This window comes from Setaria italica, chromosome V, assembly GCF_000263155.2.
Source record: "Setaria italica strain Yugu1 chromosome V, Setaria_italica_v2.0, whole genome shotgun sequence".
Taxonomy (NCBI): Eukaryota; Viridiplantae; Streptophyta; class Magnoliopsida; order Poales; family Poaceae; genus Setaria; species Setaria italica.
This window is the reverse complement of record NC_028454.1, coordinates 20,785,286-20,804,589: the sequence shown is the minus strand read 5'-3', so window position 1 is coordinate 20,804,589 and position 19,304 is coordinate 20,785,286. Positions and strand designations below refer to the sequence as shown.

The window sequence follows — 19,304 nt, the reverse complement described above, 5'->3', positions numbered from 1 at the left end:
CTAAGAACATGGGAGCTTCATCAACTACAACACCTTGGTGAGTCTTGGTGATGGAACAATTTCGAAAGGAAGCTTCAACACCACACACTTGAATTGTGTTGCCCAGCAATCCAAACTCCAAGTGTGAGGGAGGTATGTGGGTATCCCGAGTAAGTTCCTTTTGTGCCAAATCTTATCTTTGTTTAGAGATGGTGTTAGTTCTTGCATCTTGCTCTACTAAAATAATAAAAAAATATATAAAAAAAAGAAAGGAGTTACCACAGCGACAATTCAAAATTTTTCATCACCCAAACATCATGGTAAGTACCTTCAGGTATGTCCTGCTTTTGACTTTAAACAAAGCCCTTCCGAGAGGTAGCTCGAAGTTCACCAATCTTATACTCATGTTTATCTCCCTTTGAATATAGCTTGATCATGCTTTCATGCTCCCTTTATCTATGCTCGTATGCTCTGGTTTGAATATATGTTTAGCAACGTACATTCATAGGCCTTTTAAATTAAGGATGGTGCTTAGGTTAAAATGTCTTCTTCAATCAAACTAGACATGGTGTCGAGTTTGATTGATGAGCCTTAGAGTTATTACTTTCATAGATCATGGTTGTATATGTGGACTAACCCGTGTAGGAAAATCTTCAAGTCTGAACGAGTACGTTGTTGAGCTTGATCCAAATGGAAAGATAAACCAAGGCATCGGATTCATGTTACACAACATACAAAGGAGGTATATATCACCCTTCAAGGGTCCACCATAAGGATACTCTCTTTTGCTTATGATGATGCAATTTTAATTCAGCCTAGTTTGAGTTAGGTCTAATGGTGAAAATAAAATTTAAAAAAGCATAATGTGAAAAATTCCAAAAATATTTAAGTTCAATAAAATTAGGTGCCATGGTTCTCGAACCAGCACATGTCGTACATACATCTGTGGGCCCACCAGAAGATTTGGACTGTCCTAGATACAGGGCTGTACACCGAGACGTGTCAGACATGGAGACTACGGTGTAGGACAACGTAGTCCTACACCGTAGTCTACATGGCAAGATAGGAACTAGTCGAGGATTAGGAAACAACTCGTAGCAATTAAAGTAGGATTCACTAGTCAAATCCGACTAGTATTCTTGTAAAACAACCGACCTGTAACCCTGCCCTCGGCAATATAAGGTGAGGTAGGGAACCCTACAAAGGAGTTCAATCCAAGATAATGCAACCAACACACAGGACGTAGGGTTTTACACAATCAAGCGGCTCGAACCTGTCTAAATCATGTGTTCGAGTTCACCTTCGAGTTCCTGATCTCGGTGAGCCCCATGCACTCAACACTACCTCGGGCACCCCCCTCGGTAGGTTGCCGGGTCTAAACACTGATAACAGAGTCCCCTTTTTGTTTGAATAAAGCACCAGGTACAAGCACATGTGTGGGGGAGATCTCTCAAGCTCATTGACGTATACACACTCGAGATCTCCTAAAAAGGTGTCGCACAACATCGACTGCACCAACATGACAAGGGACAAGGCGAGATCACCGGAAGGAGTCGGTTGCCCACGTGGTTTGGATAAATCACCACTGGTCCATCTCAATCCCCATATTCTTCAAGAGCAATGGTATGTGCACTTTACCTGTCTACTCCTTGGTTCATGAGTTTAAATGAATTTCATCTCTAATCATAAAAAATTAAACTCAGAATGAAAATGAACCTTGGCTAAAAACATCCTCCTTATGGTTGACATACATGTTCTATATTCCTTGCTTGCACCTGTTTGCTTGTGAACCGATATCCTTTGGAAAGCATGCTAGCTAGGTTGTTGACGTTTGAGATATGGCCTGATGAAGTGAACCTTGCTCTATTCTATCCAAAGTACTTGGGAAATTTATCTTGACAAACAATGACCTAGCTAGCTCCTCAATGATATGCCTCCATCCCGCCAAAGCCATATGTTGATCTTATTGAAAAACCTATACACATATGCTGCTTGGTATCATGTTGAGCTTTGCCAAATTGTTGTGACCCTTGTGGAATATTTTTCATACTTTTATGATCAAGATCACGTACATCCCACTTCCACATACTAGACTTCTACAATGGAAGCTAGTAACATCCCATCCAACCATCAACCAAATAAAGCTCCACATGTGTTGTGACCTCTCTCTCAAAATGTATCCTTGCAAAAGGGACATGGGCTATGCAAAAAGAAATAAAGCCATGATCAAAGCATGATGAAAAAAAAAGAGAAAAAGATAGCCCATGTCCAAAAGTAAGAGAAAAAGGAGAGAGGTGGAATCATACAAAAGGAGTCCATACACCTTTCCACCATATTCGATCCACACACTTGCACATCTTGATCAGATTGTATAACTAATATTCTACTTGGATCTGGTCTTTGGCTTTGCAACATATGTGATGCAGGTATGCCTCATCTTTATCCCTACCTTGAGCACCACATAAGCCTTATTAGAAGTAGCGTAAAGAAAGGCAAGTGAATGCCTTGGTGAGGATTATGCACATTGAGTGATATGAGAGAATCATTGGAGGAGCTACTTAAGGTTTTATTTTGAAAAACACTGTCAAAAACCCAAGTTACTAAGACAGAAAGAGTGGAGGGGATTTGAATCAAGACCGTTCCAGCCATCAACCGCCCAAGGTAACATGTTAGACATTGCAAAAGTTCACAAGAATAGGTATGGCTTTGAATACCTTACATGTTTGATCCTTACTATAAGATATTTTGTTCCACCTTATACTTTGCCCTTCAGCTACCTCTCGTGCTCAGCTTCCACATGGTTGCTCCTAGTGGCTTCCTAATGGTGGTTATGACCGCTTCGTCGACAATTACCGCCTCTGACCTTGGATCCTGCTAGGTGGCAAAAGGAGAGGAGTTGAAGGGAGATATTCCCTTGGGATGTGAGGAGCATCTCCACTCTCCCAAGGAACCTTCACAACACACCACACAAGAGAGAATCAGAGCTCCATTACAAAGGTGAAGTGCTGCCTAGCTAGTGCCTAGAATAGGGAGAGAGTGAGGGGTGTTCGGGAAGAGTGCTGAGGTGTCAACACTCTCTTCCTAGCTTGTACCACTACGAATGTTGGCTTCCTTCGGAGTAAAGTAAGTAAGTGTTCATGATTCCTTCATATAGTGTTATACTTGGTTCTTATCTGCATGACTAGTCTTATACCCTTGCTATCATAGTATAGGCTTATATGCTCTAATGTATGTCTTTAGACCTTGCTACAGTATGCACTAGTAGTACTTATATTTAAGTGAGATCAGTTCTCTTTGCTTGCGGGTCCGTTGCTCTATACTTATATAGAGTGTTGTAGTTTGCTATGGGGTACCAGACGTAGTTAGATTATAGTAGTAATCAATAGCGTAGACATGGTGTCTAGGTTAGGGGTTATCCTTCGTTTGTCTTATATCCCATGGATTGCTAGAGGTAGGTCGTAGGTTGTGACAACCCTATTGGTCCATTGTAGTGCTCCATGTTCGGATATAGCATAGAGTCGTTAGCCGGAATCGCCTAGAAGACTAGGGGTAAGCCGGTGCCCGAAGCAAGTATCCATAATCGAGAGATTGACCTTTAACTTACCTCAAGTGCTACCTTTAGGAATCCTCTCTACCATCACCACTTATCTTGGTGTGTCCTTGGACTGAATAGAATAGAAGTTAGTACACACACGTTCCTTGGATTTGATACCCTTGGAATACTCTAAGGTGAAAGCTACAACGGTATCCGTGCGCTTGTAGATTTATTCGCACTTCGTTAAAATACCCAACAGTCGCCCCACGACGACTTGGAAACTGAGTACCTCCGTGAAGCGCTTGGTGTAGGCAAACCCGAAGCCGACGAACGCGACTTGCTCAACCTTCGGAAGAGGTTTCCGATTCTCTTCATGTTGCTGCGCACTCAATGAGAAATACTCCACCGGAGTTTCTTGCCGACGAAAAATGCACGAGAGCAAAGAACTACAAGGTATATGTTTGCTGAAATTTTCATGTTTGGTTGGTTGGTCAAATTTTTCAGTAGTGTTGTGCTTGTGTTCTATGTGTTTTGGACTGAGAACTGAATGAGCAATGCAATCAGTGACTTACCTACGAAAGGGGAGCACCACGGGGCATAAAAAAGACTCATGTAGATCAGCCTAAGGTGCACCAAGCCGATCGGCCTAGTGTCTTCTCTCATCACCTCCATGTCCCCTTGCTCCACAAGCCTCCATGCAAATAATTGTACTATTTTCTAGCAGTTCGATGTGGTGGCACCACCCAAACACTCTCATTTACTCCTTTGAATTGGAAAAGTTGTCACTGGTGGTATATTTAATGATCATGAATAAATCCGCAAGTGTACGGATATACCATTGTAGCATTTCACCAGAGTATTCCCAAGGGTATAGTATTTCCCAAAGGAAGGCGGGTAGGTCAAAAGAGTTTACTATGCATATGAGTATACCATAGATGGATAGAGACAATACTCAAGGCAGGGGTAAGATAATTATAGAAGAGTAGTGTGACACACACAAGAATCATCTCAAGATAACTAAGATAAGGAGAAGGACTAAGAGTTAGCTCTAGGTTCATATGTACTTCTAATATAATGCATAGATCATACAAGCATAACATACATACACATTGTATAGGACTCGGGCCTATGCACCCAGGCACACACGATGAGACAGTACCCGTACTGGTTCTGCCTAGTAAAGTTACTACTAATTTCTGAACTCCTACAATGTACCTGAACGTGAAGGATTACAAAGGACGGACATGGCTATCACCACATGCTGCCTAGCCCTAGCAACCCGTGCGGCAAATTCATATCCAATGAAGCTAAGCAATCTGTTGACGCCAGATTTCGACACGAGTAAAATCGGCATTAGAAGAGGAAGAAATTAGGAGATGCGGCGAGATACAAGGGCGACGATTGGAAATCGGCTGATTGGTGCTGTAGTCAAGGATCGGTTGGTTGGTGCTACAGTCAAGGATCGGCCAATTGATGCTACAGTCGAGGATCGGCCGATTGATCCTTGGAGTTCCGCCTCGCCCGACCCCTGAGGTTTGGGATCGGACGCGCCCGACCCTCCAAAGGAGGATCTCCGTCTCGCCCGACCCCTGAGGTTTGGGGTCGGACGCGCCCGACCCTCCAAAGGAGGATCTCCGCCTCGCCCGACCTTAGTTTCCAGGGTCGGAGTGAGTCTGAGCCCTCGACATGTGGGTCCTGATCGGTTACCCCTTGCCAAAGAGGTGATCGGCCGATTAGGAGGTTGGAAAAGTTGGGCCGATGTGGGCTTAAAAAGGATTATGAAGATGAAGAGGGAATCAGCCCATGAAGCGCGTGATAATCGACCTAGTACGAATCGTACTTGTAAATATTCGTTTTCTGTTTAAATTTAGGGATAGAGTTCTAGTCGGATAAGAAGTCGTTTGTACGGGGCTATAAATAGCCACCCTTGTAGATCTGTAATCATAATCAACTCAATACAACAAACTATTATTTCCTCGTACTTACTTTCAAGCAGGCGACTTCGCCAACACTTTTTCTCCTTTTTCACGAGTTCGTACGGGTTGGCGGGGCTGCATCAACTTGACCTCCGGCCGATCTTGTAAGTTCCGCTTATCGAGTAAATTCTAAGCTTTAACTTCGGGCGCATCGCTGTCGTTTCGTTTAGATTTATTCATCAGTTATCGATATTTACCAGAATTTTAGGTGTTACCTGTTGTTCTAGTTCTATCACCAGTTATCCAGCTAGGAATCGGTAATTTCGGCTTTTCTTGTACTTTGCTGTTTAATCTATCTATTTCATGCATAGCCGATTAGACTTGTTCCTAGTGTTGCTACCGTAACGTTGTTTAGATTACTCTAGCAGTTTTCTTTATAAACGTTGCCTGGTAATCGGTTGCATCATAGCCGATTTCTTTATTACGGCAAATCGGCCGATTCGCTGATAAGGTTTCTCGAGATCGGAACCTTAGCCGATCGCAACCTCTGGGAACTGACGCGTTTCTTTCCTTGCCAATCAACAGGTCAGATTGGCTGGCACGCCGCGCGAACCGCACCAGGGCAATCACCCGAACAGGAGCTAAGCAGATTCTCCCGGGTCGTGTGTCCGACGCTGGGAATTCGATCAGCCGATTTCTAGCGCCAACACAATCCAAGCACCATGCTTGCATTGTTAACAACACTCTAGCCAACCCGAGCTATTGTCACAAGAGCTGAAGCCACCATAAATATGGCCATTGAACCGATGTCGTAGCATAGATCAACTAAGCCATACAAGGTATATATGCACACAGAGTATGTACTAAAACATGGTCTCAAGGCATACATGAGAGTATATAGATCTATACTACGATAGGAAGGGTATACGACTAGCATACGAGTGTATAAGCCTAGCACATCAACATAGCAAGGGTATACATCTAACTCATGTATATAAGAACCAAGAACAACACTATATAGAGAAGATGAATACTTTGAATAGAATAAAGTCAACCTAGGAATGTAAGATACAAGAGCCATACCCTAGACTCCAACAAGACCTGGAACCTGAAGTTAAACTAGTCTAGCCTAACTCCACTAACTTAGAAACTACGAGGGAGAGAGTGATTCACTAGTGGTGTGTGTGTCCTAGAATGGAGCCTCTCCCCTCATTTGTATAAGCTCCAAGAGGCAGTTCTGCAAGGGAATCTTCGGGGAATATCCCATAACCCACCTAAACTGTCACCATGTGGAGGCTGGAGATGAGGGGACGCAAGGGCGGTTTGGCCGAACCTCTTGTTTGGCCGACCCCCTTTGGGCCATCCTCTCAATCGCCTTTCTCCAAGTGACTGCCTGGTGGGTCCCAATGGCGGTTGTGTGGGTTACCTGGTAGATTAAGGTAGTTGTGGTAGTTTGTGGGCCCTTCCATCCATGGGATGCACACGTGGCAATCTCCCATTGGTCAGAAGTGTGTTTCTTGGATCCATAGATGGTGCTTTATCCATCCTTTTGTGTTATTTCACCTGCAACCAAATAATCTACAAGGACAAGTGGAACTACATTATTCAAAACCAAATATGCATGTAAGAAATGTCAATCCTCCTTTATTTGTGAGTATATTTATGGTCATATTTGGTAGTTAACAACCCTCAAATGATACTCTCGGATCTCTCAATGTGAATGATTCCTCACCTAGGCATAAGATTGTCTTTCTTTCACAACCTACTCCTAATAGGCTTATATGTGGAGCGGTAGGTGGGGAAGATGAAGGCATACCTGTCTCTCATGTATTGCTGAGTCAAAGACAGGATCCTTTGGAGAAGCAAGTCATACAACCTGATCAAGATGTGCATGTGTGTGGATGGTGTATATGGTGGATGGTATATGGACTCCTTTTTGTATGATCCTTCTCTCTCCTTTGCTTTTTCTTTGGAGACATGGGCTATCTTTTCTTTTTCTATCTTTTTTTTCCATCATGCTTCCATGAGACTGTACTTTATTTCTTTTTGCATAGCCGAAGTCTCTTTTGCAAGGATAACTTTGGAGAGAGAGGCCATAGAACAATAAAGAGCTTTATTTGTGGATGGATGTATGGTATGATTTCTAACTTCCAATGTAGAAGTTTAGCATATGGTGGTGGCGTGTACGTGATCTTGATCATGGGAGTATGACAAGTTTCTCACTAAGGGTCATAGCAATTTGACAAAGCTCAATGAGAGAACAAGCTACATCTGTGGAGGCCATGTAATTGGATCAACATATGGCCTTGGATGGGAATTTCTCATCATTGAGGAACTTATCATTTTAGCATTTTCAAAAGTAAAACTCTGGATATCAAGGATCTCGTAGAACAAGATTGTAGCTGCTCTACCCTACCATATCATATCTCATAACAACCTAGACATGGATCATGCTTTTGCCACCCACAAGTTTCAAGCTAAGGTTTAAGCATGCAAGCGAACAAACTCAAAAGCATGGGTAGGATACTAAGTTGTAACAAGACATACGAGAGGAAATAAATAGAGCAACTATTCATCATTTCAACCAAGGAGAAATTAAAACATTCTTACTGTGCATAGGAAAGCTGTTGGAGGTATGCCCTAGAGGCAATCGTAGAGATGATGATATTCCATTTGTATCCATGATTTATATTGTGTTCCTTGAATATCCATTAAAGACTACTTGAATTGATTTGCAATTATGTGAATTGTATGTGAAACTCTTTACTTGTATGGTTATTCTAAAGTTGTCCTAGTCAGAGTTCATGTGAGGACACACATGAATATTAGACTAGCACATGTATTAGTTGATGACTATGTTTCACAAAATCATGGACATGGAGATGTCAAACTAATAATGTGGGCGCATGTAGAGACATGTGCTAGGACGGACCCAACACAAGAAGTAGTTCTCTCTTTACACAACATGTACGCTTTATCCTTAGACCTGAGATTGTCGCATGACTCAAGATGTGGATCGATTTACTTAGGGGCTATCAAACGCTACACCGTAATAGGGTAGTTAAAAAGGTAGCTTTCAGGTTTGTCAAGAAGCATGCTATGAGGTATGGCCAATCAAGATGGGATTGGCCCCTCTCTGATTGAGAGAGATATCTTTGGGCCCCTCGAGTGATCGGATCCGGAAATGCATGGCCATGCTACGTAAGGTTAAGAGTTGACCTACAAAGGGATTCCGAATCATAGGATCCAGAAAGAGCAGTCGACTTGGAGCTAGACAAAATATCGTGAGGCAAAGGGAGTAGCAGGTATGTGATGTCGTGACGGTTCGTCTGATATGATCTTCGTGTGCTTATAGGAGTTGGCACGTCTTGCTAGAGGCCGCTACCGACTATTGGGCCGAGTAGGAGTACTCGGGCCATGTCTATACGTATCCGAACCTATAGGGTCACACACTTAAGGGGCTGGAAGCTTAATTTGGATATGATCCGAATTGGATCAGGTTTAGAAGTACTAATGGGCCTTGGACCCAAAGGCCCATCAGGAACCTCTATAAATAGAGGGGTGAGGGCACCCTAGGGTTTCATCCTTTTGGCCGAACCACAAGTGTCGCGCCTCCCACACCCTCGCCTGTTGCAACTCGTGGACCTAGCAGTCCGGCTTGCGACGCTTCCTCCCTGCACGTGTGGATACCTTGGAGGTGTTGCACCTGCAGCACTTCGACGAGCCGTCAACAAGCCACGACAAGCCAACGACAAGCCGCAGCACGAGGAGGACCTCACTGTACGTGGATGAGCTGCTGAGGAGCTGCTCGACGTCAACGTGATCGACTACGTGCTTGACTACACTGATCGACTTCGCTGCCTCGACACGATTCTACAACTTCCATACCTGTGCGTCGAGTGGTAATCCTGTGATCCATATACGACAGTTTTCCTAGTTTACGCGGTAGAAAAATTTATTTTGCGCTACCGTAGCCTACCTCGTATCCCAACAGTGGTATCACAGTCGTAGCTATTCTGTTATGGATTCGGGATGTGTGCATATGGAGATATGTGTGTTTTCAGATTGATCTATGGCCTGGTTTCATGTTCTTACTACAATGGTCGTGTAACGACATACTCCTACCGGTCGGATTTCCGCCATCGGAGTTAAGTGATACATGTAATGCCAGTTGCAGCGACCGAAGATCAATGTGATTGATCGAATCGAAACCCAAGTTCATACGCCAGGCGCATGAGATGTGCAATAGTAGATTGGATCTACTACCGGGTTGGAATTTTTATCGTATGCGTGTGCTTCGGTAAAACAGCCGTAACTTTTCGGTACGATCTCGGATCGAGGGGATTTTTATATGAAAATTGATCTACAGAAAAAGTTACACATAAAATTCAATGGCTTAGCCCTTTTTAGCGAAATTAGATTTCCTAAATTTGACTTGGAAGATGGAGTTTTGGGCCTCTGAAGTTTGGAATGTTAGAACGCCTAACTCTGTTTTGCAAGATGTTATGATTTTGTGATCGGTATGGCCCTTTGTGTATGTGATGCATGTGTGTAACTCTTTCGTGACCTGCATGTCGCGCGTACGACAACACGGTTGGAGCCATATGTGTTGTCACCTTAATGTATTTAATGGTCTGTGTACCAATCTGTGATGATCCAAGCAACTATGTAATCTACATTACTAGCTATTAGGTGTAATAGCATGTTCTAGTTCTTGGAGGACTCATCACCAGGAGGATGGCGCACATGGAACATGGAGATGGAGATCACCATGGTGAACAGGTTATATGGAGATGGAGATCACCATAAGAAATCGGGCCATACTGTGTCACAACTGTGTGAATGCTATTTTTTTGTGTTTTACTTCCTGCATGATGTGATGTTAGAAGTAGAATGATCCCTCGCAAAGTTTAAGTTTGTATGTCCTCCCAACTAAAACTTGCACCGTCCCATGTCTTGTACAATTGGTGGTGGGTCTATGAAATTAGGGTGCCACTAGTTTTCCTTGATTAGACGAGTTTGTGTCGGACACTTACACGCATAAGGGTTGGTTTACTTAACAAGGTCATCTTAACGATTAAGGATCTTGGGGCATAAAGGTTGGACGCCGAGACATGGAGATGTCACCCAACAATAGGAGTCATATGTGATATGATTAGCAAGGAGATGCTTACCGATCTAACTTGTTTGCTAGCGGTGATACTAAAGCTCACTAGTAGACTTGTTAGTTGTGGATCCTGAATCACTAAGTATCAATAGAGGGATATTGATTTTAGTGGGAGTAGATTCTGTTAAATAGTTTAATGTGATTTGCTCTATCATGGATACGTTTGTGTTAGTGTATTTTGCATTAGTTTTGTTGTAGATTAAAAGGCACCTAACAACACCACACCGTTTGCTTTGCGTTCGGTCCTTGAGAAGGACAAGTTGAATGGAACAAACTACTCGGATTGGATTCGTAACCTGAGATTTGTTCTCAGGACTGAGAAAAAAGTAGATGTTCTAGACACCCCATTACCACAAGTACCTGCTGATGATGCATTTGCTGCCGTTAAGGCCGCTTACAAGAAAGCATTTGATGCTAATCTTGAGGTAAACTGTCTTATGCTTGCTTGCATGGAACCCGAGCTGCAGATGCAGTTCGAAACAAATCATGAGGCGCTTGATATGATCGTGGCGCTCAAGGATATGTTCCAGACACAGGCCAGGACTGAAAGGTTCAATGTGTCCAAGGCTTTTCTGGAGTACAAGCTAGCAGAAGGCGCAGCAGTAGGACCACACGTAATCAAGATGGTTGGTTACACTCAGCGATTGAAGAAGCTGGGCTTCCTAATGGGCAAGGAGTTGGCCACTGATTTTGTTCTTTCATCTCTTCCGCCTAGCTATGGCACTACTAGAAAAACCCCCCTATAGCTACACCAGATTTGGAGTTAGACACACTTTATTTCATCTCTATATCAATGTAGGCACGCTTTCATAAAGCGTGTTAGAAGCGTCTTCATACGTACTGCGTCAGACCTTATAGAGCGAATCCTTTAAACGTTGCTATGAAAGAAAGAAACATTTTATAAACACGTTAGATACATATCTAAAAATTTGATACAATTTTGCAGACACATGTATAGAACGTCTCTAGTGGTGTAGTTACGTAGTATAGTAACGCTTCATTTTATATTAATAAATATAGATACAATATATAGATACGTATACAAAACATGCCTACTAATATAGACACGTTTTATAGCGGTGTATAATTAGTATAGAGACGATTTAGTAGAGCGTGACAAGTAAGAGGGTTTTACCTGTGTGCCATTAAAAAAGTTGGTCGAACCTCCATACCCCTAAAAAGTTCGTCGACACCTGTATGCCCAAGTGCATCTTGGTTTGTCCCTCCATGCCATTCCGTCCCTATTCCGTTCGGTTTTAGCCGTTTGAGAGCTCTTACAAGCGGGCCCGGGCATCGAAAATGTCCAGTATACCCTTAGTCTCTATGCGCCAGGGGCTCAACGGCTGGAACAAATCCTCGTCGATGCTCAGGTCCGTGCGCCGCACCCCCGTAAATTTTCCCCCCGCGAAAATCTCATCTTTTCAACCGATCTGTGAGGTTTTGACCGGGTTTATGGCCCTGGTTCGTGCAGATCTGGGGCGTTCTTGCCTGGGTTTTCATGGGGTTTTGACGGATTTCTCTCTTGTGATGCTGCAGGGACGGGTTCGGGGTGAAGTATTCCGGATTCCTCCACATAAGGCCGACGGGCCCTGTCAAGTCCAAGCGCTTCTCTTTTGAGATGTTCGTCGGCAAGGCCCCACCGAAGCCGGTTCTCCCGGCGGCTACTGTGGCCGCGTCCACCAGCGGCGGGTCGCCGGAGAGCTACCGCGGCGTCAGGCTCCGCAAGTGGGGCAAGTGGGCGGCGGAGATCCGCAACCCCTTCACCGGCAAGAGGCAGTGGCTTGGCACCTTCGACACCGCCGGCGCGGCCTCTGCCGCCTACCTGTCCGCTTCCAGGAGCTTCGCCGACGAAAAACGCCGGCGCCGCGGGCAGCCCGTGCCCGCTTCTTCACCAGCTTCTTCGGCAAGCGCCACCCCGACGGCCTCCTCTTCGTCGTCCACCTCGGCTGCTCCGTTCGCCCACCCGTCGCCGTCCTCCGTGCTCGAAGCCACCAAGCCTGCACTGAAGGCTGAGTCGCCGGAGCCGGTTGCAACACCTATCCTGCCGTCCACTGAAGCTGCGCAGCTGCCGGACGACCCGGAGTTCTACCAGGACCTTCTGCGCGGGCTGCAGCTACCCGACATCGACCCGATGGACTTCCGCGCCGGCCTGGACGCCCTGGATGTTTCCGATGCGCCCTTCTGCTTGGACGACGACCAGGACCTGCTATTCGGGGACTTCGCGGACGAGGAGCTGGATGAGATCGACCTCGACCTCGACGACATCAACGACGTCTTTCCGGAGATCCCCGGCTGCGACCTCGGCCGCGGCATGGACGACTTCCTGCAAACCGTGGATTTCTGCGTGTGAATTAAGCAAGTGCCTTAGTGTTATCGATGTTGGTGTGATAAAATGGGCCTGTGAGTGCGCTTGGGAGGGGATTTCTTGGGTTTTTTCCCCGGGCAACACCATCTGCTCGTGCCCAAGGAAATCTCTGCTTCCCAAGCGAAGAACATTAGCGTTTGGAGAGGTAATTTTGGTAGGTTACATTATGGTAAGTTATAGTAGTGGTACTGTCATGTTTCCAGTGTCATTTGGTAATGCTTGTCAAGACATTATAGTGGACAAGTCATTGAGCTGTTACTTGTTAAGCTATGAAAGGAAAATAAGTTTTGCAATACATCGCCGTGCTCGTCGCCCCATTCACTGTATCTTGCTGGAATGCTGATGTGGTTGGAACTGTGTTGTTAGTGCGATTCCAGAATGGAGTTCGTGAGGCGGAGTGTGTGTTTGACTAATGCTGTTGGATACTTCTGCTGTGATTGGAACTGTGTTGTTAGTGCTTTTGGCCAGTGCAAGAACCGCCTTGTCTTGATCGGCTCGCCCCACTTTGGCCCCTCTTTTGGCCAGTAGAGATGTAGTAGCCACTTACAATGGACAAAAGGGTACAATGGACATTTTCGCTGCCTGGGCCCGCTTGTAAGAGCTCTCAAACGGCCAAAACCGAACGGAATAGGGACGGAATGGCATGGAGGGACAAACCAAGATGCACTTGGGCATACAGGTGTCGACGAACTTTTTAGGGGTATGGAGGTTCGACCAACTTTTTTAATGGCACACAGGTAAAACCCTCGACAAGTAACGTGGCACGTGACATGACAGATGATGTGGCAGGTGACGTGACGGATGATGTGGTGAGTGACGTGGCAAATGTCATAGCGAGTGATGTGGTCGGCGACGTGGCGGGTGACATGTTTCATAGTAACACCAAATTGCGTGTTAACAAATGTAGAAACAATATCATAGATACATTTTTATTACGTGTCTACGGATATAGACACATTTTATAGTAACACCATATTGTGTATTAACAAATGTAGGGACCATTTATAGATACATCTATTTTCATGTGTAATACATAATGATTTGTTTATTTGCATTTATAAATTCAATATATCATTTTATTTTGGAATAGTTCAATAATGCCTAAATAAATTATCCATAACCTTTGCTTCACCCAAAAGAAAACTACGTAATTCATTCAAGAACTAACAAATACATTAAATAAGGTACTGCAACAAGACAATTGCCTTGATAAAGAAACTTATCAAGAAACACAGACAAAGTGACAATATCATATAATTATTTCTAAATTTTTTCAATAACAACTAAAACCTACACTTCACTGCCCGTTGTTGCCCCTCTCCATCGCAGCTTCACTTTTACCTTGAAAAGTTAGATCACCAGATTGTTTAAAATTTGAACTTGTAGCTTTCTTCACCTGGGCACAAGAACACCAGTAGCAACAACAGCTACATACCAAAACTCAAGAAATAATAGAGCCACAGTTAGAGATGAGTAGATCAGAAATGAGCTTGCTGTCAAGCAACATAGATCAAAAGTCCTTGAAAAGGACATCCTATATCGGCAATATTGTAATTCTGCTCAAGACAGTTCAATCTGCTACCAGGTAGCGAAATAATAACAAAATAGGAAGCAATTCACTTTTGTGCCATGCTACTGTACATGCTCCAAGTTTCATAAGAGATCTCATAGTTGATTAAACTAAAATTAACTTCTGCCATGGTACTGTACATTCTACCACATTGTCAGCACTAATGATTTGCATGTACAGAACACTAAGCATTACTTCAGTTTCAACCAAGGATCCAAGAACAATAGATGTTCGTGTGTCATATGACAGCAAGCAAGATTTCCAGGTTAAAACTTGAAAGCAATATTTCCTTGTCTACATGCTTGCAGCATATAAATTCTACCATGTAAACTCTATTTCTACCACCAGCTAATAGAACCTTGACACAATTTTGTTTGTAATGTCCAGAACTTTCATGCATCCCAAAAGCTAACGTGCAGGATCAACAATCAGAAATACTCCATGGAACACAGAAACACCACCAATAGTACGAAGTTATCGTCAGAACTAAGTTCACAAGCAGAAATGTTTTGGAGACAATAAGTGGTACGGATATCTAACATGTTTGCTTTTGTAAGGCTCATTGCATGATGACTGAAAAGACGCCATCATAAGATTTTAAAGCAAATGCTGAATATGGATGGGTATGAGTTCTACAACCACTACATGTCTACAGTTTAAGTGAGAGTAGCACGCACCATTTTCAGTTCTTCATTTGGAATTTTGGATACCGAGAACATCACATTTCAGAGCTTTGTGTTTATTTTATCCGCAAAAACCATGCATGCAGATCACACCCCATCCTAGCTGTTAAAATGTTGCTTTCCTATAGCTCTAGAAAATGAACTAATCATATTTGTGTTTATTTGGTATGGGTTGAACTAATCATGAAGGAAAGCTCCCCTTAACCAGCAGTCTAGCAAAAAAAAAAATCTCAACACTATACCTTTCCAGCATTTGGTTGAACAGCAGCACAACTCAACAGCGCCTACACTTCATTGCCCGTTCTTGCCCCTCTCTCCATCGCAGCTTCACTTCTCCCTTGAAAAGTTACATCACCAGGTTTTTTCAGATTTGTACTTGTAGCTTTCTTCACCTGCAACGGGGCATGGGGTTAGATGAATATCACAATTTGAAGATATTACGAAAAAAAGAATGCAGTGCATCAGCAAAATTCATGAGTAAGTCACTGAACAATATTTACAACATGAGTAATTCATGGTAAACTTGTAATCTGCACATTCACAATCTGCCAATTTGGAGTAGCAATTCACACTTAAACAATATTTACACACAATTGGAGTAGCAATTCACACTTAAACAATATTTACACACAGTCACGTTCACAACCCATCAGTGAAGGAAAACTCCAAGCCATCATTAAGCTGAAAATCAAGCAAAAAGGGTTACAGAGTTCAAAATGGTTCTCGATTATTTTACTTGAGTCCCAAGTGGTGACCTCCAGCTAGTTTACGGACAATAATAATAAATTAACAGCAGACCATTGCACTATGTTATCAAGGGAAAAGCATAGGCATACATGAAAATATGAAATGCCAGAATCAACGATGCCACGAGCAAATAAAAACAGTAAGACCTAAAACCTCTTCAGCCTACAAAAATATGACCTGAAAAAAGGAACCAAAAGAAAAAGGATAAAGAACAGTAATATCACCATACCATGCGCCATCTCTTGCAGACTTAGCTTCAAAGAGCTCTACTGGGACATCATCCACAGGATTCCTCCCTGATTTTCAAGCAATGCCAACCATAATCAGAGGGAATAAACGGCACGATAAAGAAAAATTATGATGAACGCTGAAAGCACTCTGGGCCTCACAGACCATGCATGATCCAAAGCTGTTTCAGGAGTCATATTCATGTACTTTATCTGCATGTAACACATATAGTAAATTTTATATTAATGCACAGAAACAAGACATCTAAAGCCTAAGCGGATCAGTTTGTCCTACCAAAAAGCACAAAACTATAGTGGTGCGTCGTCCCCTTCCGGCCTTATAGTGGACATAGGTGCTACCACCTTGCATTTCATTCCCTGGAAAAAAGAGTACATCTCATTAGCCCTGGCTGCCAGGCTTCCGCACAGACCTTCATAGAAGATTTACTACTATATTTTTGCTAAAGCCATTGTGGTACAATGTTTCTAAGTATCTATTCATATTGGACCTATCATGCTCAATGATGCAGAATCTCAGAGATCCATTACTATTTCCTACTGTGAATCAGTATGGTTTTTTTGACTTCTTGTAATTTGATCAAGTCAAATGGATTTGCTTTTGAGGATTATCACCAGACATCAGTACTCGGACAGCAAGGAAAGTCAAATAAGAGTGTATTAATAGAAATATTTAGAACCACTGCCAACGATAATGATGGTCAGCACAATTTAATAAGCTATCTTTCCTGCTCCTTAACTGATTAAAGAACTACAATTTTCTAACTGCACCATACGGATTAGCTCACAACATATCACATCTGACATACACCATGACAAGCGATATCAGATATCCATACTCCCTCCATTCTTGAATGCTTGATGTTGGTTAGTTTGATTTTGAACTAACCAACATCAAACACATAAGAACAGAGATAGTATAATCTCAACCTAACAGATGTAACGATTTACTTTGAAGTTGGCATAATGTAAAATTACAGATAAAAAATAATATGAAAGCAAGCATCCCCTAAATCCTAGCAAACCACTACCACCTACTTCATGATCTGAATCGAGCACTACAAAATTAGCATCCTAAAGCTGAGTTGGCATCTAGCAAGACATGGCATCACATAAAAGTACTTAGGTATAGATACTTAGGTTGGAATATAGACTATAGTTCTCTCAGTCAAGTGACAACAATTATAAATTCTGATAGAATTTATTTATTTCTTCAGCTAGAAGATGAGGTAAAGGAACATTTACCTGGTATAGGGATGTTGGAACCAGAGTTTCATAGGGTTCATTCAGTGTGACAACTCCTCTAACTCCAAGTTGCTTCAGGCGTGGAACATCACTAGGGAACAGAACAGCACCTAGCAAAACATACTGAAGATAGAAACGGTAAGAACATCAGGTTACGATATCTATTGCAAATAAAAAATGAATGGCTACTCCTTTTCCATCACCAATTGAACTGATCAGCTCCAACAGCTGGACATATATGATACATTATTGCATTTAAAAATTGTTGCCCAATAAAAGCATGACATTGCAATTGCAATGCAAAACAGAGAAATATAACCGTACAGATAACAAGAAGTGCTCCTCAAATTTCTCGTGATGAGAGAAACTTGATTTACTATTGGTGAAATACTCGAATTCAGCCTATCTGAATTAAGCTCATAATCTCTACATGCATTCTATGAAAACAACAACACATGCATAGTGCCCAGCAATACCAATAACACAAAGGCATACTGCACATATCGAACACTGAACCAGAGCAAGCCAGAAAAGCCTGCCCAGTGGGAGAATAGTGGCACAATTCAGATATATGTTTGTATGATTCTAGTATCGATCCTTATTAGAATAAGTGTTTTCAATACTAATCAGATTCCGCATATGTTTGATGAATCAAGGCCTAGAAGCCTGCCCTGGAGGAGCAGCAACTGAAAAAAACAACAACAACACAGCAATATAGCTGTCCCCAATTTTTATCAAGCTCCTAATCGCGTCCAAAACACAAACGCAATTTTCCAGAACACGAGAACACAAACGCAATTTCCAGAACACGAGAACACAAACGCAATTTCCAGAACACGAGAACACTAACGCAATTCCAGAAGATGGAGATGGAGACGGGCGGAAGATGCGCACCTGGTCGACGCTATCCCACCAGCGGAACTCGGGCTCGAACCGGTTGCGGACGATGTTGTAGAGCAACGTGGGGTAGAACAGGAACCTCGCGCCGGCGCCGACGAGCGCGCACTTGGCCTTCAACCGCACAACCGCGACCACCTCGCCGCCGCCCCTCGCCTCCTCCTCCCGCTCATCGTCCTCCACCTCCAGCCCATCACGGAGCTCCCGAATCCTCATGTCCGCCCGCCCGCCCACACGGATCGGAGCCCCAACCCGACCGGCAAACCCTAGGAACCGACGCGCTTCGCGGTGTCCTCTCGCGCTCCTCGATTTCAGGGGAGCGGAATGGAGAGGAAGGGAGGGATTTTTGGATCGGGAGGGGTGATTGGGAAGGAAGCGGGGCGGCTCAGACGCTGACGGCGACGGGCGGGGTGGGGGACTGGGGTTGCGTCGTTGCGGCGTCCCGCCCGGGGGGGGGGGGGGCGTGTTTGCGGCGTGCGGGGCGCCTGGCCACCTGGTGGGTGGGTGTTGCTTGACGACCTAGGTTTCGGAGGGTAGGTGGCCGCCGTTTCGGATAGATGGACGGCCACGAAAAATTGGGCCGTGAAGGCAACGTGGGCTGGCCAGACTCAGGTTTTTAAGCTCTTTTTAGTTTTTGTTTTTATCTCCAACTAATTAAAAGCATTTGTCAAGTAACATATAAAAATAATTATCTTAAATACATCAATATATTTTTAAAATGTAATAAACAACATCTACGTTGTCATGTAGGAATTTTATTAATTTTTTAATAAATTTAGTATTTTCTATCATTTAAATGAATTTCTACGTGCTTATCGAAAATAATTTTTTATGTTAATTAGCGCAATGGTATGTTTTTAGCTGTCCATATGCCGAACTTGCATCATTAGAGCAATGGTATGGCTGGGTCTTAAACATAGAGGTCACGCTTTGATTTGATTTCGTGAGGCATCAT

At 43.5% G+C, this 19,304-nt stretch overlaps 2 protein-coding genes across 2 annotated transcripts; one reads left to right on the top strand and one right to left on the bottom strand.

Annotated features, from left to right (window-relative positions):
• The first annotated feature begins 12,181 nt into the window (after positions 1-12,181).
• LOC101755563 (dehydration-responsive element-binding protein 2D) lies at positions 12,182-13,257 on the top strand. The gene has a single exon (XM_014805244.2). It carries the CDS (start codon positions 12,216-12,218, stop codon positions 12,945-12,947), a length of 732 nt encoding a protein of 243 aa, XP_014660730.1. The 5' UTR covers positions 12,182-12,215; the 3' UTR covers positions 12,948-13,257.
• A 3,227-nt stretch (positions 13,258-16,484) lies between these two features.
• Positions 16,485-18,793, bottom strand: LOC101777893 (putative dual specificity protein phosphatase DSP8). Its single transcript, XM_022827139.1, has 3 exons — positions 18,347-18,793; positions 17,453-17,575; positions 16,485-16,567 (listed from the first exon to the last, which is right to left on the bottom strand). The coding sequence occupies exons 1-3, from the start codon at positions 18,563-18,565 to the stop codon at positions 16,499-16,501; spliced, it is 411 nt and encodes a 136-aa protein (XP_022682874.1). The 5' UTR covers positions 18,566-18,793; the 3' UTR covers positions 16,485-16,498.
• Between the last annotated feature and the right edge of the window lie 511 nt (positions 18,794-19,304).